The sequence below is a fragment of the Podarcis vaucheri genome (genome assembly GCF_965113315.1).
Source record: "Podarcis vaucheri genome assembly, chromosome: 11".
Classification (NCBI taxonomy): Eukaryota; Metazoa; Chordata; class Lepidosauria; order Squamata; family Lacertidae; genus Podarcis; species Podarcis vaucheri.
Genome location: NC_138749.1, coordinates 32,275,893 through 32,302,334, shown reverse-complemented (window position 1 = coordinate 32,302,334; position 26,442 = coordinate 32,275,893). Strand labels below are relative to the sequence as shown.

Sequence of the window (26,442 nt, the reverse complement as noted above, 5' to 3'; positions counted from 1 at the left end):
GGTAAAGGTGGTTCCGTTAAGTTGCGGACCACCTGAAAGAGTCTCCTGCTACTATTTTCTGCAGATGCAATAGAGGCGGTGAAGAAAGTCTTCTTCGCCGTCGCTATCGCCACTTGGTAGGCTCGACGTTGAGCTCTAACCTGTGTCCGGTCAGATTCGGAGTGAGTTTTCTGCCACCGACGCTCTAGCCGTCTCAGCGATTGTTTCATCGCCCTCAGCTCCGAAGAAAACCACGGGGCTGTCCGGGCTCCATGCAATCGGAGAGGGCGCTTCGGAGCCAGACAGTCGATAGCCCTGGTTAACTCCGCATTCCAGCGGGCCACCAGGGAGTCAGCTGAAAGGCCATCAACATGGGATAAAGCATCCCCTAACACTCTCTGGAAACCATTTGGATCCATTAAGTGGCGGGGGCGGACCATCCGAATTGGTCCCACCTCCCTGCAGAGGGGAAGGGTCGCGGAGAAGTCCAGTTGCACCAGGAAGTGATCTGACCATGGCACTTCTTTGGTTTCATTTTTACTTAGTGTCAGATCACCCACGTCGCTAGAGGTGAATACCAGGTCTAAGGCATGTCCATGACTATGAGTTGGGCCCAACTTATTCAGGGACAGCCCCATGGAGGCCATGCTTTCCACGAAGTCCCGAGCGGCCCCTTGTAAGGTCGTGTCGGCGTGGATGTTAAAATCCCCCAGGACAACCAAACTAGGTGTCTCCAGGAGAACATCCGCCACGACCTGAAGCAGCTCGGACAGGGAATCCTTGGTGCAGCGGGGAGGTCGGTACACCAGCGGCATACAAATGAAATTATGTATGTAGGTATGTAGGTATTTATGTATGTATGTGTGTGTGACATCTTAGTGTATTTTTGGTCTTTGTGGAAGCCACCCAGAGTGGCTGGGGAAACCCAGCCAGATGGACGGGATACAAATAATAATAATAATAATAATAATAATAGTAGTATGTATGTATGTATGTATGTATGTATGTATACATGCCCCAAGAGGAAGCAAGATGGCTGGGCAGAAGGCAAAGAAGTTGAAATCTCAGGGAAGAGAAGGTGAAGATAAGCCCCTTGAGAAAAAGGAGGTTGTATAAGAAGCTTGCAGAAAGTGTGTTATGTGATCAGTTTTTGTGGGATGGAGTTGGCTGAATGTCTTACTTCTAATTCCTGGATCCAGCGTGGATTCAAGTGCTGGAATAGCCAGGCCAATGTGAGTAATGGGCCATTAAGGAAAACAAAGCAGTGGCTCTGTGCCAGAGAACAGGTGGGCCTCCGTTCCCCAACTCTGTTAAACCGAAAGACAAAAGGCCAGAGTTGAGAGTTGTGTTGTGTGAGCTAGAAGCTGGATGCAAAAAGCAGAAAGGATGGAAAGGCAGAGAGAGAGCAAGCCAAGGCTGATTTCTGATGGAATAACAAGGTTGTGTCTATGGGATGAACAATACCCTTTTGGGGTGTTAATTCTGCAAAACCCTCCACCGCAGGCTCGGGTTGTATATGTGTGTAAATAAACCATGTAACGTGTGGGACACCACTCTGCCTCACTCCCTGGAATCTTGCACCACTCTGAGATTGGGGTGGCGTGCAACAGTATGTTTCTGGCAGGAAGGGAGTGAATGGAAAGGCAAAGATGATGGACAGTCAAGAAGGATGGCTGGGAACCAGAAAGAAGCAAGACAGGCAGCTAAGAAGCAGCTCCCTTGAGAAAATTATACGGGTGACTGAGTAACAGAGTAGAAAAAAGAAGTGAGTCTGAGAAAAATCCTAGGGACAATAAGGTGTTTATTCTGTTGAACAGGACACTGAGGGGGAGGGGAATTAGAATTTGTATGGCTGTAAACTATGGGGGGAAAGGGTTGTTAGCCCCCCCCAATAAATCCTACTTATTTTTATTTAACAAATAATTTGCCCTTCACCCAAAGGCCCCAGGACAAGAGAATACATACATATTAAAATATAGGAACACTCAAAAAAGAATGTTATGCTGGTAGTATAAATAATTTATAATACCACAAAACATTAAAAGCATCAAGTAGTAACAGCAACAGACATGTGGTTAGCTTGGTCTTTGGAGAATGAGGTTTACCTTCCTTTTCCTGCTACTCTGGCTGGGATTATTTTTTTATCCCACCTACTCATATAATTTTAAAAGATACACCACCACATTCTTTTATAAGATGCAACCCTGTTGCCATGGCACCGCTTATTTCTCAGCCCCTACCTCACATTCTTCCTGTGGAGATGTTTACACCCTGCTTGTAAGACTGGATCGTAATGCAAGAATCACTTAGGCTCTGTAATTCCACTGTAAGCTTACATGCCATGATTTCCACTTGTAAGGTCAGCATAGCCATGTCATCCCGATTCAAACACTCTAGCTTTGTTCCCTATATCTTTTTGAGTCTGAATCCACTCCCTTCAGAAAAGACTCCAATCTGACCAAGCCATAGCTAGGTGACCTTGCACCCCTGGCAGAACCATCCAGATTGCGCCCCCTAGCCACGGACAAATTAGCTCTTCTTTCTGTCTCTCCTCTGACTCTCCCTCCCCCCCATTCAATTCAACCTCTATTTAAAACCATTTCTTCGGAGGCAATAGTCAATATTTATATTTATGGACATATTTTTAGCCGATTTTGCACACACACCCCTCGCCTGCGCCCCTGACGGGGGCCCACCTCACCACCCCCTAGCTATGGCCCTGAATCTGACACCTCCTTTTTCCACCAGGTATAAAGCACAACTACTGAGCAATTCAATTTACGTATTTACTTTCCTCATAGCTTTGACATTGCAGGTTCTTCCTATTAAATCCTCTACATGCTGTTGGAAGACCCAAGGACAAATGAGGCAGTAAATGCTATATAATACACAGCTACCTGTGAGAAAAATCCCAGAGAGGCTGAAATGTGAATTTGCTAGATCTCCATGAGAATTTTGTAACCCCTCACCCACCTGCCCCATCATCTTATTGCCTCCTTACTGTTGAGAAAGTTGTACTTCCCAGACACTACCACAAGATGTCATATGGGGAACCTCTAGGCAAGACACCTGTCAGCTTAACCGTCTCAACTTTTCCCAACTCTGCAGGCCAGTGTTCCCTTAGTATAAGCCTGTTCTTTTAATTTACTTTGCACAGAGATCTGGCAAATAAAACTTTTTTAAAAAAAAAATGATGCCATTTATTCTTCAGTAAGCATGGATGCAGAGGCAATCCGTTTTACATCAGGAACAAGTGGGGTGGGGGGAAAGATCTACATTGTGATTTGCTGCCCCTGTAGATCCTGCCACCTGAAGCAGTTTCCTCACCTGGCCTCATGGGTGGGCTGACCCTGCATGGATCCCCAGCAGGTATAGCATTAAATTTACAATTAGAAAAAATGGGAAGGCAACCAACTGCAGAAAAAGGGGGGTTGACTGAACAGAACGTGATTTCAACAGAATTCTTATTTGAGGATGGTGTTGGTGGGTCAAGCCTGGGCTCCAATAATAATGTGATGGGCTCAAATAATAATTTTAAAATTATTGTGCAATTGGAGGTTCACTTCCTTCATTCCTTTTGATACGTAGTTTTTGCAAAGGTAATAGATAAAAAAAACAATCCAGCACCTCAACTGTTGAGAACTTGTGAAATATGCAACCCCCTAATCAAAGGGTCATTTCGATTTCCCAGAGGCCTCCACTGCTGCCATTCTCCCTGACAGAGAAGTTTCAGCGTGAAACTGCTTAGCAAGACGACTGATTATATCCGTTTAAGTCTGAAGAAAGATAATGGTCGCTTGTGACAAAGGGCGACCCCTTAACCCTTCTATGGAGGTCGGCTCTCGCGCTGCGCAACGCCTGCTCAACATGCCCACTTTCTGGTCCGGCCCACTGCCTTCAATCGGTGTCTCCCGCGAGCTGAGTTTTAATAATGCATGGTATCTCAAACTGTGGCGCCTTTTGTTATTATCGCACACGTTTAAGCTTTATTTCCCGTAGCAGCTAGAAGGCGGCAGAAAGGACGGGAAGCACGCAGCAAAACCCGGCGAGGGCGAGAAGGCGAGGTCCGCTCGTTCTTATCTACTAAGCAACTTCGAGGAAGCTGCCCCGCGTGGGCCGAGGAGGGAGGGAGCTGGTTCGCCGCCAAAATAAGGGCACCGCCAGTTTCCCTCCGACGCCCAGGAAAGCGAGCCTTGCGCCTAATTACACATTAGCCCGGCAGCGGGAAGCAGGGCGCGCGGGCGGGCATGCGAAAGTCCCAGCTGAATCTGCAGGCGCCGCCACAGACGCCAGCGAGCGAGGCGCAGGAGGCGGCAGCACCGCGGGCTTCATGGCGGCCGCGCAAGTGCACATGTGCCAGACCATCTTTCCCGCGCACACGAACTACCGCGGGGAGTTGGGCGCGGGGCAGCTGCTCAAATGGATCGACACCACGGCCTGCCTGGCGGGTAAGCGCGAGCGCCCCCTTCTCCCACCCACCAGGACGCGCACAGCGGGTACTTCTGGCCCCCTCGTCTCTGGCGAGATCCAAGATAGCGACGGGGCCTGGCTGTTCACCACCTCTTCTAGGCCTTCTAAGAGTCGCATGGCACAGGCAGAAAGTCTACTGGTGCAGCTCTTATCCACTTAACAGGTGTAGATAGGGCGCAAACGATGGATTTTTTTACTTGTCTCGCAAGTAATAAGAGACAGCAAGCCCAATCCTCATCTTCATGATGCTGTAACGACCTCCTTTGCACAGTATCCTCAGTTTGGGAAGAGAGGATTTGCAGTGTCAGGTAAGGCCAGGGAGGAAACCCTGTTGAACTCAATGGGACTTATTTCTGAGGAGACATGGGTAGAATGGTGCTGCCAGCTCCTTACACTGCAATCCTAAGTATATCTACTCAGAGGTAAGTCCTATTGAATTCAGGGAGGCTTACTTCCAGGTGGGTGGGTGGGTGGGTTTAGGATTGCATAGTGCCAGCATAAATCCAGTTGTGCTCGTTAGCAGATACTAAGAAGCACAAAAATATTAGTAAAGTTTTATTTCTCTCTCAGTATGGTATCATTCTAGAATTATATGATTATTATGCTGGCACTTGCAACTTCCAGAGGTTTTTTCTTCCTTCAATAAGGCTGTGAGGTATACTGGAGCATTTGTAATACAAACTAGCTTAATTACAATACTCATTTTGTCGGTAAAGAATTTAGGGATTTCACAGCTTTAAAAATTAAAACAGGTTCATTATTCTCTTTTATATAACCCCAGTTACTGAATGATTTTATCTTTTTTGTCACAACTCTCCTATGAGATAGGAAAGAGTTATTAAGCTAGGGGGTTACCATGGACAAATTTGGAATTTTGAGAGAGTGCTACGTGCACCACCCTTCAAGTAGGTTTTCTGCCCTGGGCCATTCCCCACAAAAGACAAAAAAGAGAATCTGTGTGTGTGCACACCTTTATGGCCTCTGGACAAAAGTTGGAAGCAGTAGAATTAAAATGCATTCTCTAGAACTTGTATGATTTTACAAAGACCCCCCCCCCAACCTTACAGTGGTATATTTCACATCCAACAGCACAGATCCAGTGCTTGCCAACACGCACGGCAGAGATCCTAAAGGATCTTCATAATTTTTATTAAAGATGGCAACAACCCACAGAACAAATCACAGAACACCCTCTGTAGATAGAGAGGTGACTTTTGAATTGTTGGTTGTTTTGAGGGTATCTCTTGTAAAAATTATGAGGATCCAGAAAGAATACTCAGGGGCTTCTTGGGCACCAGGAAAAGTCCTCAAGACTGCTATTATGGCTATGGGCACCACAGTGAGCAGGCCTTATTTTTCACACATTTGTATACAATGCCAGCAGTAGAATTAAACAGCATTTAACAGAAACCCATGTTCTGCATCCTGCATTTGCCTGTACTCTTTTCTCTGAACTTGCACAAGACAGCTACTGAACACATGCACTCAATCCACCAGGTCAGTTTCTCTCTCCATGAAGATTGGTATATGGTTACAGTTGTTGGATGACATTCCTTAGTTAAGCCAATTGCTTGCTAATAGTCAGGAATGATTGGTTGGTGTTCTCTCGGTGTAACATAGGACTGGAAATGTTTTCCTGAATGACCAGTTTGCCAGTGAGGTTTGATCCGATACTACTGTTGTGCCAGAAAGTGTGTGTAACAGAAAAGGCTATTTGAATCTGAGACACCCATGGGAGAAAGTGGGGAGTATTCAGAGTGAGCTGGCTAAAAACGAGAGATGGTGCAGGTGCTGTATATTGGGTAACCCAATGCAGGATTAGCATCTGTACTGCCTGTTCCCCACAGAGAGTGCTACAGTTCGAGTTAGCAAACTACAACTTCCAGAATTCTTGGGGGAAGAAGCCATGTGCTTAAAATGTATGGTGTGGATGTGACCTGAGTTCAGTTCCGATACTGAAAACAAATCCCTAGGCTCAGAGGCATCCTGCATGTCTTTTGCACCTGACTCTACCTGGTAGATCTTAGGGTTCAAATAATTAAAAAATGAACTTCTGAGAAATCTGAAGCCTGGCTACCCTGATGAACCTCACAGGGTTGTTATGAGGATGAAATGAAGAAAATTCTATAAATATCCTAAACTCCTTGGAGCAGCAAATGTTAAAAGATAGATAGGGGGGGGGGAGTTTGCCATCTTTTCCTTCGGAAGTTAAGCATTACTCAAGAGGCTGTAAATTATTTCAAGCACTATCTCACCAGTACCCTTATATCTAGTTCACAGATGGCCCACTTTCGTGTTCTTATTGGCTTTAAAAGATGATTAGACAAATTCTGGCTCTCTGGCTATTAAAGATCATGACAGTGTTCTACTTCAGTTGTCGGAGGCATATGCTGCCTCTGAATATCATTTGCAAGGAATCACAAGTGGGGAAGGTGCTGTTGCATTCAGGAGCTGCTTGTGGGCTTCCCACAGGCCTTCAGTTGACCACAGTACTTGGGCTGCTGGACTAATTTCTTTGGGTATAATTTTTAAGAAAACAGTTTTGTGGACTTCAGTTGTATTTTATTGATAATCTTGCTATGTAAGCCACTTAGAGAGTGTTGTCATGAAGCAATCTATAAATCTTAACAAATGAATAGAATTTATAGATTTGGTGTGGGGGGGGGGAGAAAACATGTATGCTTGTTGGGAAGCTGCAGTTGTAACTGGTAAATGCGATAAAATAGATGCAGGATAACAAAACCGGATGGGGTAGCCAGTGCCACAGAAGACAAAATTGGGATTCAATATGACCTTAACTGGGCCCAACTAAGAAGATGAATTTCAATAGGGACAAATGTAAGGTTCTGCACTTAGGCAGGAAGAACCAGAAGCACAAATGTAAGATGGAGGACACTTGGATTGCCAGTAGTACATGTGAAAAGGATCTAGCGGACTTAATGGACCACAAGCATAATGTGAGTCACCAGTGTGATGCAGCAACAAACAAAAAAGAGCAAATGCTATTCTAGGCTGCATCAATAGAAGTATAGTGTCCCGGTGAAGGGAAGTAATAGTACCGCTCTATTCTGTTTTGGTCAGACCACACCTGGAGCACTGTGTCCAGTTCTGGACACTACAATTTAAGAAGGATGTTGACAAGCTGGAATGTGTGCAGAGGAGGGCAACCAAGATGATCAAGGGTTCTGGAAACCAAGCCTTATAAGGAATGCTTGAGGGATTTGGGTACATTTAGCCTGGTAAAGAGGAGGCTGAAAGGAGAAAGGATAGCCATCTTCAAATAGCTAAAGGACTGTGACATGGAGGATGGAACAAGCTTGGTTTCTCCTGCTCCGAAGGGTAGGAACTGAACCAATGGGTTCAAGCTACAAGAAAGGAGATCGGAACAGACTCCTTAGGGAGGTGGTGGACTCTCGTTCCTTGGATGTTTTTAAGCAGAGGTTGAATGACCATCCGGGAGTCCCTTCGAGCTCTACAATTCTATGATTAACATTGTGCATCTTTGGAAGGAAAGCATCATATGTGTAAAGTGGCCCTTAGAAGACAACCAAATTAACCATGCTTAAGGGCAAAGGCATGTTGAGAGAAAACTTATAATTGCTTACATGTTTATATTTGCCTTTTCTTCCAAGCTGAGAAACACGCCGGCATGCCCTGTGTGACAGCATCGGTGGATGACATTCAGTTTGAAGAGACTGCCAGGTATACCTTCAAATAGTTATCATCAGCACTTTTCACAGCCTTCCTTTATTTTCTGTGTAACGGAGATTAATCAGAACATTAAAAATTGGTCCAGTGAACATAGGAGTTGATTCTCTTAAGGGTGGGCAGCATCTCTCAGCATGAGGACCATGTTCTGTCATGGGGCCTCATGACAATAGTGGACAAGGGCCAGATGCAGAAGGAAGTGGAGGAACGTATGAGGCTCTTACTTTTGTACAGTAGGTTACATTCCAGGCATGTTGAAATCCAGCACACACACACACACACACCTCAATTCTGCATTCAGCTAAGCAAGTATTATGATCATAGTTCAAATAAACATGGAGACAAAAACACTCAAGGAGGGCATGGGGGAGGGGCATAGCCCAAGGATAGGGGTGTGTGACTTGGGGGGCGGGGAGTTCAGATAGGAGTGCCTGCTAGGGATACAAGTTTGTCTACAAATACAACCATTTACTGAGAAAGGAAACCACTTTAAAAAAAATCTTACAATGTTTTTCTTGATATGACAATGAGTGGCATTCATGCGTAAGAAGTAATAATTTGGCATACCCCCCATTTTCAAAGATTATGCATTTAATGGATTCATAAAAGTGCATGCAACTCAATAAATATATTTTGCTTTTAACTTCCAGAAATAAGGGGGAGGGTTTCCCCTCTGAAGCTAGTAGCGAGCAATTTTTGCCAGTCAACTGTTTGTCTCGATTGTTAATGTGGGAGAAGTCTGGCAGTTTTATGAAGTTAACCTTCCACCTGAGTGTTAATTAACTTTAAAAGCATTTATAATTAATGATAATGTTCATTAATTTTGAAAACTAAGATAACATTTCTTTCTGCTGTGTTGTAAAAGTACGGAATGATGGCAAATGCAATTATTAACTTCTGTGGGATTTTATACTACAAGTCTGTGTTTTCCTGAGGAGCAAGGCCTGATGGGTTCATGCAGTATTTACTAAATGGCACAACTTTGTGAGCACAAATACATATGTAGGTGCCATATCCATGCACAGCAAGGTCATACTGCAGCAGTTACCTCTGGTATGAAGAAACAATAATATATCTACAGTGATGCTCCAGTTACAGTGTTGCGTGAATCACTTTTCACACGGATATTTAATATTATGCTCCCCCCCTATTGAGATTCGTGTGTATTCATTAGTGGCTTAAGATGCAGTTAGATCATTCTTTTTCTCAATTCAAGCTGGTATTGGAAGCCTCAAAACACGGTATTTCAGAAGAAATGACAAGATAGAGGAGTGCACTGGATGCTGAATATACAAGCATGCATGCAGCCCAAGTCCTGTGGAATGCAGTGGAGCTTATTTCTGGGATATGCTTGAACTGTATGTTGTTCCTAAGCTGAAAACAAGATGTCCCCAAGTCTTCTACATTCCCATTTCCCAAGAAATTAGCTGTGTTTCTTTAATCCACAAGGAATATAGAAGTGGTAGCCAACATGGTGTCTCTACGTGTTGTTGGATTCCAACTCCCATAATTCCTGATTAATTTCTGCTGGCTTTGAGTTGGACCCCAACAATATCCGGAGTGTGCCATGTTGGCTACTCCTGAAGTATAGGAGAAAGTTACTTGTAACAATGTGATTTTTGCACAACGAATTAAGAGCAATGCATCTCATTCCTTCAGCTCTTGCACTCCAAATCAGAATAGTAGTAGTAGTTGTTGTTGTTATAATAATTATTACTCCTACAACTATGTTTTGGCCTGTCAACTCCTAAAGCACCAAAAGACTAGAAATTCAAAGAGAAATAGGAGGTGCCCAACCCCATGTTTCTGTTGTAAGATGAATGTGATGGCAGAAAGGCAATCACTGGGGAGAATTCGGAAGCAAGGGAAACCTTAACTCTTCCCTCCCCGCCAATTCTCCCTGCAAATGCCCCCCAAGCTGGTTTAGGTATCTCTCCTCCCTGCATAGACAAACTGTAACTGTTCCAGGTTTTTATGCTCCTTGCTTTGTCTTTGAGATGGTTAGAATTTCTGAATATCCATCCTGTATGAGTAAAATCTGCTACTTATATATGGTCCCCCTCACCTAACCTGCCTACAGGGAAAACAGCTCCCTCCCATTAAAGAACAAACATTGTTGTTTGTGTTTGTATACCGTGTGAATTCATCAGCAGTGTCTATTTTACATAAGTTTGTAGTTTAGATTTCCTTCTCTTTTTGCATTTTCTTTGTGTACCCTTACTGAGAGCATTCAGCCTGCTACACTTCAAAAGGTCCCCATCAGTTACAAATGAGAATGCAATGGTCTGTGACACTGCAATGTTCCCTGAATTCCAATTCCCAGAGCCTCTGTTCAGAGCAAGTGGCTTTCGGGGTACTTTTCAACAGTGACAACAGAACTTCCTATATATATAAACAGAATTATTAACCATAGATGGGATGCCCTTGGCCTTACAATGACTTTTTAAAGAATGTTTAGATAGTGTTCACACGCCAGCCTTCAGGAGCTCTGGGTTCTGGAGAACGAGATTAGATTCTAAGCATTTCAGGGAGATACTCTGAAAGGGTTTCCCTGACATAAATATTATAGTAAGCCGGAACCACATAGTTGTACGAAAATCAAGGTGAGGTGATAGCATGTTTGGCCCCTGGCCAATTAAAAGAAATGGGTAGCAAGTGATATGAAAGACCTCTACCTGAAGCCCTATAGAACCACTGCTAGGTAAAGTAGACAATACTGGACAAAATAAATACTTTTACCTGGTCTAAGATAGCTTCTTATGCTCCTAAGGGACTAACGAAAAGAAAATCAACCGTGTGGTTTTGGCTCCAAGTAGCACCAGCAACATAATGTGTGGAAGTGGCCCCAGCCTTGCAAAATAAGATAAATGAAAGCACCTCTTTAGGCAGTGCATAGTTAAAACTGGCCACGGTGATGGCCGGCAACAGATAGCTTTAAAAGCGGATTAGGTAAACTAACGGAAGAGGAGGCTACTAACCATGACGGTTCTGCTCTCCCTGCAGAGTTGGAGGCACTGATGCTTCTGAATGCTCTTTGTGGGAAACTGCAAGAGGCGAGAACTCTCTTGTGTTTGTGTCCTGCTTGCTGGTTCCCCATAGGCATCTTGCTGACCACTGTCAGAATAGGATACTGGACTAGACGGGCCATGGACCTGACCCGGCAGGCTCTTCTTATGTTTTTATGTCCACAAAAGTTTCTAAGCTGCAAAAAAATTCTGCTAGCATGATGAAGTGCTGCTAGAGGAGGAACAGAGAGTCCTGTCCCTCCTACAGCAAACCAGAGCAGGACAGCTCCCTCGGTTTCCATGCTAGGTGCAGAGGAAGGACAGAATGTTCAGCTTCTCATTGGCCAGACCTCCCACATACCTAATGGAATTTCCTGTTACCATTTGCAGTCAGCGAGAGTGCCTGATCCAAGACTGAGATAGCCTTTCTTTGTCGGTACTTCACATGTGTGGATCCTGGCAATGAAAACCAGATTCCAGGTCCAGGGTTATATACCATGCTGAAACTAGGCTCTAATTAAGACCCGCTACTCTTTCTGTCCTCGCTCCTTGGAAATAGCAGAACAGCCTCAGCCTGCATTGCAATCGCTTCTAGAGGAAGAACCCCTTCACAATTTGTAGCTCCACTTTCACTTTGAAGTCCAAACCAGGTTATGCTCTCTCCTTCCTTGGGGGTTTTTAAAGCAGAGGCTAGGTGGCCATCTGTCATGGATGCTTTAGCTGAGATTCCTGCATTACAGGGGGGAGTTGGACTAGATGATTCTTGGGGACCCTTCCAATTCTACAATTCTATGGTTCTATGAAGGGGCGCAGGTGGCGCTGTGGGTTAAACCACAGAGCCTAGGGCTTGCCGATCAGAAGGTCGGCAGTTCGAATCCCCACGACGGGGTGAGCTCCCGTTGCTCGGTCCCAGCTCCTGCCAACCTAGCAGTTCGAAAGCACGTCAAAGTGCAAGTAGATAAATAGGTACCGCTCCGTTGAGAAGGTAAACGGCGTTTCCGTGCCCTGCTCTGGTTCGCCAGAAGCATCTTAGTCATGCTGGCCACATGACCCAGAAGCTGTACGCCGGCTCCCTCGGCCAGTAAAGCGAGATGAGCACCGCAACCCCAGAGTCGGCCACGACTGGACCTAATGGTCAGGGGTCCCTTTACCTTTACCTTATGGTTCTATGATAAGTGTTCAGCAGCTTGCCTGTGGGCAGTGGGCAGAGGCTGATCAAGCAGCAAATCACCTTCCTTGCCATTGCCCTGCAGAGCCAAAATGCTTTATTTCTGCCAATACCCCTCTCTCCCTCTGGTATTGATGGCTGGCCATGCAGTAGCCAGTAGTGTCGTGTTGCCATTGCTAGATCAGGGCCAGTAAAGGCCTGGAACAGCTTATAATATTCTGTTTTTGTATAATGAGATTATGGTGCTTTTTTCTGTTAATAGAGTCGGACAGATTATCAGCATTAATGCTAAGGTGAACCGGGCATTCACTACGAGTATGGAGGTAAGAGACTGCATTTGTTTGTCTTGGTGTGTTTTTAAGCTGAGATTATATATGGTGTTATATAGGCAGAATGAAACAAATGGAAGAATGAATTCATGTTAAGTAAATGGCTCAAATCTCTCTCACTAGTTTTTATCCCCTTCTCTACATTTCATAATCATTTATTGCCACAACATGGCTCTTGTTTTCTACCCCCGGGTTACAGGTCCAAAACATACCCCAGTGCCCCTTAGCTGCCCAGAGCTATTGACATTCTCAGAGGCTATGTCCAATGTGCTTCAATTTACCATGGTACTGTTTCAGTAGATCCACTCCCACAAAATAGGCTCTCTAACAACTTTTGTGGTCACCAAACACATGTACTCTTTATGCAGAACTACCTCTGGCTTCTCTTTCAAGTGAACAGGTATCTGCCACAGTACACCGCAAATTTTTAAATGTTTACATTCTTCTCACTCAAAACATTTTGTTCCAACCGTTTGTTAAAGAGTTGAGCACTGAAACTGAATGAAAAAGTTCATAAATACAGAACATCTGCAGGCTTATCAGTTCAAAATGTGCCCTCAAGTCTATATTAGTCTTTATGGGGTTTAGTCATGCACGGCAAAGACTATAAAAGCTATAAAGAGCGCCAGTGTGATGTAATGTTTAGAGGGTCGGACCAGAACTGAAGAGACCTTGATTCAAATCCTCAGTCAATTCAAAGCTTGCTGGAAGACCTTGCACCAGTCTCAGTCTAACCAACCTCACAGGATGCTGTGAGAATCTGGAAAAACATGTATTCTTCTTGTGCTCCTTGGAGGAAAGGCAGGACATACATTTAATAAATCAATAAATATTGGCTGAAAATGGCCCAATTGTTTCCTCCCTCCTTTCAGCACCCCCTCTCCTTTTTAAAATTAGCCACCGACCCCCATCATTCAGTCTGGACACTGAGGTCCAGCTCTGAGGGCCTTCTGGTTGTTCCCTCACCGCAAGAAGTGAGGTTACAGGGAACCAGGGAGAGGGCCTTCTCAGTAGTGGCACCCGCCCTGTGGAATGCCCTCCTGTCAGATGTCAAGGACGTAAACAACTATCTGACTTTTAGAAGACCTCTGAAGGCAGCCCTGTTTAGGGAAGTCTTTAATGTTTGATGTTTTATTGCATTTTGAATATTCTGTTGGGAGCCAAGCCATCCAGAGTGGCTGGGGAAACCTAGCCAGATGGGTGGGGTATAAATAATAAATTTAGTAGTAGTAGTAGATGTAACATAGGATTGTACTGTTAAGACACTTGGGAAGCAATGGAGATAACAACATAATTATGAAACCAGTTGGTGAGCTCAGCTCTTTATTAAGATGAAGGGAGTGCTAGTATTATTATATAAACCAGTTCTAAATTATATAACTCCTAGTAATCTGGTGTCATTGTTTCCATTTGCATGTAGGTTGGTGTCAAAGTTACATTGCAAGATCCTCTTACCACCTTCCAAAAACTGATTTGTGTGGCTTTCTCTACATACGTGGCAAAACCCGTACATAATGGCAAGGTGATATATTCCGTTCAAAAATGGTCCTTTGTTTACGTGGATTCCAGAATGGTCTGTAAAGCAAACTGTGGTGTTCATGGCAGCTTACCCTTACATAATTTGTACTAATATTGTTTGTCTGACAGCAGAGTAGTAGCGCTGCGGAAGAATTGTAGTGGGCAAACATGCATCAGAAACTTTTACTGCGGTAATTTGACAGTGGGCTAGCTAAGGGGAAGTGCCACAATTTCATTGCTTTCAGTGCCTGCTACGCATTGCATTTCTAGTTCTGTTTTCTGAGACAAATTTTAGCTTAGGTTGATTTTAAGATGTGTGTATCTGTGTGTGTAAATACTCCGGCACCGGGGGGGTGGAGAGCAGGTGGGGGCGGGGGTGGTGCACATCCTGGGGGCGTGGCACGCCACCTGCGGGGGCATGGTGCCCAGCACAGGCGGGGGACAGCCACGATGGCACCCCACTAGGATCGTGCTGCCGGGGCAGTGCACTCCCCACGCACTCCTCTTCCTCTGCCAGTGTGTAAATAAATAAGCAACATTTGGTAAATCCGGAATGTGAGCAAATGCATGTCAAGATACTGTTGGTATGTTATCTCTTCTTACCAATTATTAATGCAGCTTAATACAAAAGTGGCAGAATGAGGTGGAGACTTTGCTGTTGTTCAGATAATGAAGACGCACCTTTTTACCCAGGGCTTTGACACCTGAAATGTATACTGTATTTTCAGGATATTTTCAGGACCCACACTGTTGTTTGTGGCTGCATTTTTATTGTAAGCTTAAAACTGCTTTTAATGCTGTATTTTCACTTGTAAATAACTCACCTTTAGAACTTAGGGTAAAGGGTAGGTAACAAAATAAAAAAATAAAATAAAAGTAGAATTTACTTTTACAATCCTTTTTAAAAAATCTTAATTTGTTCAGGTTGATTTAAAACCAGTGGAGCTCGTCACTGCACAGGATTTTCTTGAGCACACCCTGGCTGCTGAGAGAAGAAAAATCCGACTGGATCATGAACGCGTCTGTAAGAACCTGGTGGAAGAATGTGGCATGAATAGTGGTCAGTCATTATAACTTATTATTATTCTTGTTTCCTACCCTTCCTCCCATAGGTATCCAGGGGGCCTTACAATACCCATTAAAATAAGGTCAGCATAAAATATAATTCAAACCATATAATTCAAACCAATATCAGCAATGAAACACAGTGCAGCAGACTGCAACACTTGGACTATTGAACACCAGTCCAGCTATGTGCCAATGGAACAAACAAGTATGTCTTAAATTTGATCCTAGAAGATAATGACATGGGGGACAGCTAAAACAGACACATTGCTGTGTGCTTCCCATTTCCAAGTGGTGAGGAGTTTCATGGAAGCATTATGCAAATTGGGTTCCTATGGAGTTTCCTATCTCTGGAAACTTAGGGTATTTTATATTTGGTTTATTGACAAATAGAGCACAAAGTAGAGGCATACAGATATCCTGTTCCACATTAGATCCCAATAAAAGTTAGCTACGCATACAAAGTGCCTTAAGCTCATCACTCATACACACATTTTTGTTTGTGTGTATTCTCAGTCTGCTTCCGTTGTTCACACCCCTCCCCTACCGTCTGCCCCCTCACTTTGGTCAGAAGGTGGGGTAGATCTGCAACACTAGCATCCCAGTGCATGGGTCACTGTTGTTTACTAGTAGCAGGAGGTGTAGGGCAGCAGGGAGGTGGGTGTGGCACAAATGCATAAATGGTGAGTCCATTTGGTATTATGCTAATTTGCTAATGGACCAACGTGGCTGCATATACAGTAGTGTTATTTCCATAAACTTAAACTATCCATGTTGGAAAATGTTTTGCACTCATAACCTTTAAAACTTACAAAGTCATTTTGTGCAGGATGCAGAGTTTTAGCAATTATCTTAGACTAGATCAGGGGTACCCAAACTTGGGTCTCCAGCTGTTTTGGGACTACAACTCCCATCATACCTAGCTAGCAGAAACAGTGGTCAGGGATGATGGGAACTGTAGTCCAAAAGCAGCTGGAGACCCAAGATTGGAAAACCCTGGACCTGATGAAATCAGTATAGGACATTTCAACCTATGGAACTGGCACATGCTCATGTTTTAAAAAAAGAAGCAGCAGCACACTGTGACACCGTAAGGCAGTTTTTCTCCTTAAAACACACTACCATAGCCAGCACTTGCTTAACAGTGATAAAGAGCAAAAAAAGTAAAGTCTTAAATTACCTTGTGCTAAGATTGCTTTCCATGAAACATCTACAAAGTGCACGAAGCAAGGTGGAATTTGTCTTCTAAATACAAATTGTACAACTTGATAAGTAGGTCCAAAGTGCAAAGCACTCAGATGAATCCAAGCTACAACACAAGGGTTATAAAACAGATGTAAGTGGGGCAGAAGCCAAACACTTAATTCAGGTCAAGTGGGATCATGTGACAGATTAGCATGATTGGCATTTTTTGAAATATAAAGATCCTGCTTTGCTAGAGATCTCTTCACCCTGGAAGACAGATCCTTCCTTCCCCTGTTGAATTATGGGTATTAAATAGACCTGTAGTCCAATTTCTGTCTTTAAAACATACATTTATATGACCCAAATTCTAATAAGCTGACACAGTATGAATTTTAGTCTGACAGTATTAGAGAACAGGGTCAGCCAACTAGCCCTACATTACCTGTATTCTATGCTCTCATAACAGCCATAAACTCTTTTGGAATTGTCTTATGGGATACATACCTTACAAAGTGTAGTCCCTCTGCTGATTTCAGTGAAGCTGCTTTATTTCTAAGACACAGGGCAGTGGCAGCCACAGTATAATTGGACTGGTCTGTAATTTCACTAACATCCTTGGCTATTCACTTCATACATTTCAGAACAAGTTTGTAATCAAGAAGAAGGTGCAATTTCCACAGATCTCACCCATGTGCAGAGCACTGAACTTGTCTTGCCTCCCCATGCCAATCATCAAGGAAATACATTTGGTGGCCAAATTATGGCTTGGATGGAGACAGTGGCCGTTATTTCAGCAAGGTACCATTTTTTTTATTCAGCATCCTTCGGTGTTACACGTTACTGGGCAGGCCTAGTGAGGAATGCAAGGTTTCTTTCTGCCTGTCTTTCTCTCTCTTTGTCTACTAGTTTAATGTTCATCTAATCACGCAGAGAATTCCATCATCCCCCTGTTGCTTGGTACATGTAGCTCTCTCTCTCTTTGTGTGTGTGAGACAAGAATTTCTATTAGAATTCCCTTCACACACCAGTGGGCCTGATTCATTGCCAGGGTGCTGGATGTGTCATTCCCATTCATTATTCATGTAGCTCTGATTTGTAACCTGAAGTTATACCAATAATAACTGGCTTTCCTTTGTTACTGGATAAACAGCTCATTTTATTAAAATTGCAAATCTGTCACAGGTTTTACACGGTCATAACACCAATGGCCCAAGTGAGCGGCATTTATATGTAAGCACACAGCCTCATTTATATATCTGTATCTATAAATGGTTCCCAAATAACTCTGCAATAAATCTGGTCCAGAAGGATGGAGATGGGGCTTAGCTGCAGCAAAATAACACATCAGATGCTGAAAATATTTCTTTCTAATATAAATATTTCTAAAAGTGATGAGCCAAAATGTAGGAGAAACAGTGCTAAACAGTGACAGAGAGCTGTCTATTTTGCTTGACAAATAGCTGACCTTGCTGCAAAGCTTTTGTAAAACAACTTACAATTAGATTTGACCTTTGAAGGTGCCAGTTAGAGTTGCTATGACCACAGGCTTACAAGGAATGAGAATGAGGTTTATAAAAGCAAGCAGTACTCAAAGAACAAACTGAATATATGCTCAGACAGGGTTTTTTAAAAATATATATCCTCTTTTAAATACTGTGATACTAACCAAGCAGTGTCAATGCTGAACGCAACAGAAATCTGCTAGAATGAGATTTGGTCTTTCAGGTACACCATGTCTGTAAAAATATGGGCTTACCTTTCTAGCAAAATAATATCAGGTTTTTAGACCTAACAGTGAAAAAAGATTGCAAACTTCATCTACACATTTACACCTCCATTCTTGACATTAATCTGCTTCTATCTTTATTGTTGTATTGCAAATGAGATATTTAGCAATTTAAATAGGAGGAGCAAATTATTCCTAATGAAAACCAAAGTAATTTGAATGCATTATAAAGATGCACAATTCAATTAATTAGAAACAGATAATTGTGCACGCTTAACAATTCTGGTACATCATAAAGGGTAATTGAGTTAAGGCTAAAGATAAATAATGGTGCAAAACAGTATTATCTCTAAGCTAAGCAAAGGTTAGGAAGAAATTTCAGCCCTACAACACCACCACAACAAAACAATACCTAATTCTCAGCAAATTCTTTTAAAAAGATTTATGCTGTTAAAATAAACTCACACAAGGACTTAATTTTTCCCCCTTTCATATATAGGGACTAGTGGGCCTAGCACTCCCTGGGATTGTTTTAGAAACTAAAAAAACCCTGGTGTTTTTTTTTGGGGGGGGGGAAATGGAGTGTTTTTTGTGAGTTTGGACCCGTCACATCAAAAATCAAGTGAAGTCACTACAAAGTCATGTTTCATTTCACCATTTCGATTCAAAATTGCACTTAGTGTCCAAACTTCAGTGAAGATACCAACCTCAAGCACCTTTGCGCAGAGTTCAGCAACAATACATTGAGAGGTGGCCAGACCTATGCCCCCAAATGGGTGCAGTCACACCAAAGTCACATTTGGGTCTGCCTCCTTGATTCAAAATGGCACCTGGTACCCAAACATTGGCACAGACCCTCATCCCCCACCTGTGATGTGTTTGGCAGCGATATATTGAGAGGCTGCCAAAACAGGCAAAGAAATACCAGTGTTTATAATTTTTTTAAGAAATTGTTTCTGTACTCAATCGTTTTTAACTGTTTTTATATATGTAACTGTCTTATATACCTCATTATTCTGTAAATCGATTTGAGATGTTTCATGGGAAATGATTCATCAAATAAATGAACGAACAAATGAAGAAAAATAGCACTTAATGTATGGAAGAGCTAAGCCAAACAGTCCCCCCTCCCCCCCTTTAAATAATAGATATAGATACCGGAAATCACAATTCTCAAATGCCTCAAGTTCCAACTGAAGAGAATGTTTCTACTCCCAAACCTTTATTAAAACCAGTATAAGCTATAAACTTGGAATTCCCATTTTATAGACTTAGTTTGTTGCATAGAAATACTGAAATGTTGCATTGATATGAAAAGAAATAGCATGATAATATATGTATTTTAATTTGCTTTCCATTTTCCTCCTTCAGTTGCCTGTGTAGGCTGCATCCGACTTTGAAATCTGTAGATATGTTTAAATTCCGGGGACCTTCAACTGTTGGTGACCGCCTGGTTTTCAATGCTATAGTTAACAATGCTTTTCAGAAAAGGTAATAAGCTTGTCTCTATCTTAATGCTATTGTGTGGTCTAAAATGCTTCAGTTTCAATTTGCATAAAGAATATAAAAATTAAAATGTAGTTTACAGTGCTATTTTTCTAGAAAAAATGGGTGGCAGAAGTCACCACAAACTCCTCACTTGTTCTCTTATAATGGCAATGGTACCCACCTGAGAGGTGCCAAGACTGAGTTCCAGCGAGTTCCAAGTGGGGGGGGGGGGAAGCCCTGGTAGTTTGAAATTATACCATTCTGTGTTATACTAGCATGAACATAAATATTAAAAATTCATATTCAGATATTTCCCCTCTGTTTATTGTACAACAACTGGAGATTGTAGTTTCTTGTATGTATGCTCCATTATTCATACGCATTCCCTTTGACCAGTTATTATGTGTTATCCTAGCCCAGTAGTAACAGACCCTAGCAAATCAGTAAATCTCATCACAGAATAGGAAGTTGTATGTCATGTCATAACATTTGGTGTGAGAGCCTAACTAACACCTGATGTGCTTTAGAGATCAAGAAATATAAAAGTATACATAGGGTTGGATCCTTAGAGTCCAGTCCCATGCATGTCTGCACAGAAATGCCCTATTTAGATCAATAGAGCTTAGGCTCACCTGTATAAGATGGCAGGTATAATAATTTATTTCTTCCTTTTTAAAAAATAGCTTGTAGCTTCTCTGTATAATTTGGTGCAGCATCTGTCACCTGCTAAATTAACTGAAAGCTCTTCTTTTTCAGCATTGAAGTTGGAGTTCGTGTTGAGGCCTTCAATTGTGAGGAATGGGCCAAAGGCCAAGCACGGCATATCAACAGTGCCTTTTTAATTTTTAATGCTGTAAATGAAGATGGAGAACTTATTACCTTCCCCAGAATCAAATCTATTACAAAGGTGAACCTTTAAAAAAATAGGGAGAGAACAACTGTGTACATAAACAAGATAATCAGATTATTAATTTAGAAATTATGAAATGGATAGTATACCAGTAGAAGTGAATATTTATTTGAATTTTGTAAGATGAAAAATATATAAATCATTTTTGTCCCATAAGGGGCACTAATTCTAAAGTGCTTTGGATTAATATTTCATCTAGAAGACGATTATTGAACTCATAGCCAAGGACTGAAATACTCTGCCAGGCTCAGGTAAAAGGACTCGTGGTAGTTTTGTGAACCTAAGACAAACCAGAATTATACTTTTCAGACAGTATTGTAGTTACCTTACACATTTTATTTAGATGGTTGGCTTCACAGTAAAGTCTGTGTTATGCTCTTTTAAAAAAGCTTATTATATTCAATCTGTCCACTATTCTGAAAATTAGCAAAACTACAATGTAGAATTTATAACTAATTATTATTTTTTCTTGTTCTGTTCATTGCAAAGGATGGTTTAAGGCGATATCATGGAGCTATTGCACGGAAGAAAATTAGATTAGCCAGGTACAGTAAGTAAGCCCTAAAGACAGCATAAATGTTTAAAGTGCCATTAACAGTACAGCTGATGTTATTTCTCAGCTGCTGTTGTAGAGCTGATCATGTTTGGTTTGTGAAACGTCAACAGAAAACATCAGTGCATGAGACGTTACTCACAGATTGTACACAAAATCATTTTGGTGTACAGTAATGTGATATAAATCCAGCTTTGAAAACAACAGATTCTGGAATCTCTTCCTCCATATGGGATTGTTATGGGAATGAGGGTATAGTTAGGATTTCTCCTAACTTTTTCCAGACATGCATGTCTATAGCATGTTGCTTTTAATAAGCTCTGGTAAAGAAGTCTGTTTTAATGAACAATTTGATGTTTGAGCAGGATTGTTGCACCTTGTCTGGAGATGACAGCTTTAATGTTCCAAGGCAATAGAACAGAGAGTAGCAGGTGGAACTCTTGCCTCCTACCTTAAGTGTTATGCTGGGTAATCTTTTTCCATGCTGGTGAAAGAAAAATTGGGAAGTAAAGTGCCTGTGTCCTATCTCAGTGCCTTAGAGCATTTAAGAATCTCTTGTAGATAACTAGGGTTGTAACCAGCATGAACCATACTCATGACCAATATAAGTCCATTAATTCCAGTGGGACTATTTGTTGATCACTTCCCCTACCTAGGCAGTTATCTTTCCACAAGAGCCAACACTGATGCCAAAATCCAGCATTGCCTGAGCTCTGTAAGTGCAGCTTTCTCCTGACTGAAGTGCAGAGTGTTTGAGGGTCAGGACATTCGCAAGGAAACCAAAATGCATGTTTACAAAGCTATTGCGCTACCAACCTTACTGTATGCTTGTGAAACACGGACCACTTAAAATGCCTACTCCATCTCCTCAAAAGATTTCATCAATGGCATCTCTGAAAAAAATTACCGTATTTTTTGCTCTATAAGACTCTCTTTTTCCCTCCTAAAAAGTAAGGGGAAATGTGTGTGCATCTTATGGAGCGAATGCGGGCTGCGCAGCTATCCCAGAAGCCAGAACAGCAAGAGGGATCGCTGTTTTCACTGCGCAGCGATCTCTCTTGCTGTTCTGGCTTCTGAGATTCAGAATATTTTTTTCCTTGTTTTCCTCCTCCAAAAACTAGGTGCGTCTTGTGGTCTGGTGCGTCTTATAGAGCGAAAAATACAGTATATATCACTTGGGAAGACAGGTGAACTAATGTCAGTGTACTGAATGAAGCAAAGATCACCAGTGTCGAAGCAATGATTCTTCAACATCAACTTTGTTGGTCATGTTCAGATGCCTGATTATAGTCTTCCAAAGCAACTACTCTATTCTGAACTTAAAAATGGAAAGCGTAATGCTGGTGGTCAACAAAGAGGTTTAAAGACTCTCTCAAGGCAAATCTAAAAAAATGTAGTATAAACACCGACAATTGGGAAACATTGGTCTGCAGGCGTTCTAATTGGAGAACAGCCTTTACCAAAGGTGTCATGGTCTGGTGACTTCTGTTTCAGTGTATCTGAAGATGTGTGCATGCACACGAAAGCACATACCAATAACAAACTTAGTTGGTCTCTAAGGTGCTACTGGAAGGAATTTTTTTATTTTGTTTCGACTACAGCAGACCAACACGGCTACCTACCTGTTACATGGACTTTGAAGATGCTTGAACTCAGGATGAAAGCGAAAAACGTGCTATGAGGATGGCACAGTTAGCAAATCCTCACCTTGATCAACTCTCACCTGGAAACCTATGCCCCCACTGTGGAAGGACATATGGATCCAGAATTGGACTCACTGTTAAGACCGTGTTCATGGAAGACAATCTTACTCAGCTACGAGTGATCGCCAAAGAAGAAGAGTCCGAGTATAATTAAATTTGATACAACCCTAGTTTTCCAGGACGCAGATCGCATATGTGGAATCTATGCATTTATAGCTTATATGTACAAAAGAGCCAACCATCACAAGGTCAAGGGGGGGCTAGTTTATGTGAACCTGTTCCCATCCTCTTTGTCATCCGCACAATGGTTATCCTTGAATTTTATTTAACTGCATCTGGCAAATCTCCAGACAAGGACCTGGCAACCCTAGTTCTGATTGTTGCAGATTATAAGAATTAAGCATTTGCTAGCTGCAGCATATTTGGAAGAGTGAATAATACTGCCACTCTGGGCAGCTCCCAATCAAGTGTTAAAAACAGTACAGTGTTACATATTAAAAACTTCCCTGAATAGGGCTGCCTTAAGATTTCTTAAGGGCACGCGGGTGGCGCTGTGGGCTAAAGCCTCAACGCCTAGGGCTTGCCGATCGAAAGGTCGGCGGTTCGAATCCCCGCGGCGGGGTGCGCTCCCGCTGCTCGGTCCCAGCGCCTGCCCACCTAGCAGTTCGAAAGCACCCCCGGGGGCAAGTAGATAAATAGGTACCGCTTACCAGCGGGAAGGTAAACGGCGTTCCGTGTGCGGCTCTGGCTCGCCAGAGCAGCGTTGTCACGCTGGCCACGTGACCCGGAAGTGTCCCCGGACAGCGCTGGCCCCCGGCCAATAGATGTGAGATGGGCGCACAAACCCCAGAGTCTGTCAAGACTGGCCCGTTCGGGCAGGGGTACCTTTACCTTTAAGATTTCTTCTGAATGTCAGGTAATTGTTTATCTCTTTGAAATCTGATGTCAAATGTTATATTGATATGTCATTTTTATATAACTTGAGGAATTTTAAGAAGTTTTAAACAGTTGCACTAGTAGGAGCCAGTGCAACGAATCCTGTTAGTGCAATGGGGTTTTCCTAATTGACTTGGGGTGCGGGTGTTTGGTTAGGGACAAACCCCAGAACAGCACATGGAGGAGGTGGTTCCATGTGGTAAGCAGAAATGCTTGCACTGACAGCAAAATCAAATCGCTCAGCAATGAATTCCCTCCTGAGGATTTCCTAAGCTTACTTCTGGCCTTCTTTCCACATTGTATCAACTACAGGAAATACATTCTTTCGAAGCAGGAAAACAATTGCACACTTGATTTCTGGGACAGAGGCAATCAGGTAACATCAGTAACATTTGCATATATAATATACATTAAGAAATTAAAGTGTATGGCCCTAAATGTCAAAAATTGGGTGTAAGATGATTGCATTTTTCTTTGTTTACTGTCTCCTGATATTTAATTATAATCAGAAGTATAGGAGAATATCTGGGATATTTCCTATAACAAGTCACAGAAATTTGGCCATATATTGGCATTAAGTGGGACCGGACCACTCCTTTCCCCTCTTTTTTCCTGCCGCCACAACCCTTCCTGCTCATCTTTCCTTTCCTTGCCACACATGGGAATTAGGCCAAGGACCATAGGCTGTCTACTCCTGGTTTAATTGATCAGTGAAACATAGCTGTATACACACAGTACATTTAAAACACACACATACAATTCTGGGAACTGTAGTTTAGATCTAACAGAATTAACCAACTACAGTTCCCAGAATTCTTTGAGAAAAGGCATATGCTTTTTACACATGCCATGTGTACACAGCCGCAAATTAGTCTCCTTTTAAACAGAATGACCTTGATCATCATGAGAGTTAGACTCCTGCTGTTGAAAAGGTTCAGTTCAGACACTGTCTTTTTCAAGAGGAGAGAGAGAGAACAAAATATCTGTTTTGCAACCAAATTCCAGAAATTATAGGGATTTCTGTGCCTTGTACATTTCCCCTCATTGGTTACTACCTTGCTTTGTGTTTTAGGCAGACAAAATCAAAAGCAATGTTACAGCATTGACTGTTCTGGCAGCAAAGCCTGGATGGGAAATGATTAGCACTAGCCTGGACTATGTAAGTACTCAATTGTGCAGGAGACACACACATTTCCCTACCAATTCAAAGAATTAATATGAATGGAAAGTCCCAATACAATGAGACCTTTTAGACTACAAAGTAATTATGTGTCATTAATTTTATCTCAGACACTGTCCTCTACGCTTCTGCAATTTAGAAGCTGCAGCTGTTAAGGTATTTTCTAAAACTGTTAAAATTATTTGTCTGCTTCCTCTTTGAAATCAAAATGTACATTTTTAACTAACACCCATCTCCCCCTTTCTATGACTGCTAATTAGTATGCTGCCAGAAGACACACTTTGAATGTCAAATTGTTCACATGGATCATGTGACTATTCATGTGACACTGCTTTTTTTTCTGCTGAAGATTTTGAGTTCTATGTCTGGTCGGTTAAGAAAGAAACACATATTCTCAGTTGTGACAGTTTCCCAGTAAAACTAACCTGATATGATTTGTGCTTTTGGATAACTGATGTCTGACCTCTGTGTGGAGTAGATAAACATTATACAGTGGTGCCTCGCAAGACGAAATTAATTTGTTCCGCGAGTTTTTTCGTCTAGCGAATTTTTCGTCTTGCGAAGCACGAAATCCCATAGGAATGCATTGAAATTCAATTAATGCGTTCCTATGGTCAAAAAAAGTCCAAACAAAGCCAAATTTGGTACAACAAGAGTTTATTAAGTGCTCTTTAAAGTCACACATACTGTAAAGAGCATTTCAAAAATTGAAGGAACAATAAATTAAGTTTCTAAACATGACAGAAAAACATTTAAAAATCAACAAAGTGTACAGTACATTTTCTAAGACTCTGGGGGACAACTCGAAGAAGGTTCCTCTTCCACTCTTTGCTTCTTGCTGAAGAACCCCCTCCTCAACTGTTCCCCCAGCCACCCACCACACAGAAATTCAAATCTAGAATTTTTTTAAAAAAACAGCAGAGTGGCCCAATGGTCACAGAAAATAATAAAAATGCAGAAAAAAACCACACAAGCTTCCAGATTCTTGCAAACCCCTCCTCAACTGTTCCCCCAGCCACCCACCACACAGAAATTCAAATCCAGATTTTTTAAAAAAAAACCAGCAGAGTGTCCCAATGGTCACAGAAAATCATAAAAATGCAGAAAAAAACACACAAGCTTCCAGATTCTTGCAAACCCCTTCCCAACACCAAGTCCTTGAATTCCAAACACCCCAACCCAAAATCCAAAACCCCCCAAAAAAGTTTTAAAAGTTTAACTTACCAAATGGCTGCAAAAGAAGTTTTGGAAAAGCTTCAAAAATCACCAAAGTCTTCAAAAACCTCAAAAAAGGCTACCACACCGCGTTCTATGAGTTGCTCCTCGAAGTCGAGTCGCAACTGTATTAACGGTGTTAAGAAAAAGGAAACAAACTTGCAAGACGTTTTCGTTTTTCGTCTTGCGAAGCAAGCCCATAGGGAAATTCGTCTTGTGAAGCAGCTCAAAAAACGCAAAACCCTTTCGTCTAGCGAGTTTTTTGTCTTGCGAGGCATTCGTCTTGCGGGGCACCACTGTATAG

The 26,442-nt window shown here is 42.3% G+C and overlaps 1 protein-coding gene across 4 annotated transcripts in view; it reads left to right on the top strand.

Annotated features, from left to right (window-relative positions):
- The first annotated feature begins 3,689 nt into the window (after window positions 1-3,689).
- The window catches only part of ACOT12 (acyl-CoA thioesterase 12), a 30,651-nt gene continuing 7,898 nt past the window's right edge, over window positions 3,690-26,442 (top strand). For 2 of the 4 annotated variants that reach the window (XM_082191936.1, XM_082191935.1), the window contains exons 1-11: window positions 4,047-4,427; window positions 8,082-8,151; window positions 12,593-12,653; window positions 14,080-14,181; window positions 15,102-15,237; window positions 17,069-17,225; window positions 19,525-19,644; window positions 20,398-20,548; window positions 21,041-21,096; window positions 24,056-24,119; window positions 24,816-24,902. In XM_082191936.1, coding sequence (XP_082048062.1) covers window positions 4,310-4,427; window positions 8,082-8,151; window positions 12,593-12,653; window positions 14,080-14,181; window positions 15,102-15,237; window positions 17,069-17,225; window positions 19,525-19,644; window positions 20,398-20,548; window positions 21,041-21,096; window positions 24,056-24,119; window positions 24,816-24,902 — 1,122 coding nt within the window. In that variant the 5' untranslated portion in view covers window positions 4,047-4,309. The other 2 variants (XM_082191938.1, XM_082191937.1) reach the window with 2 other exon arrangements.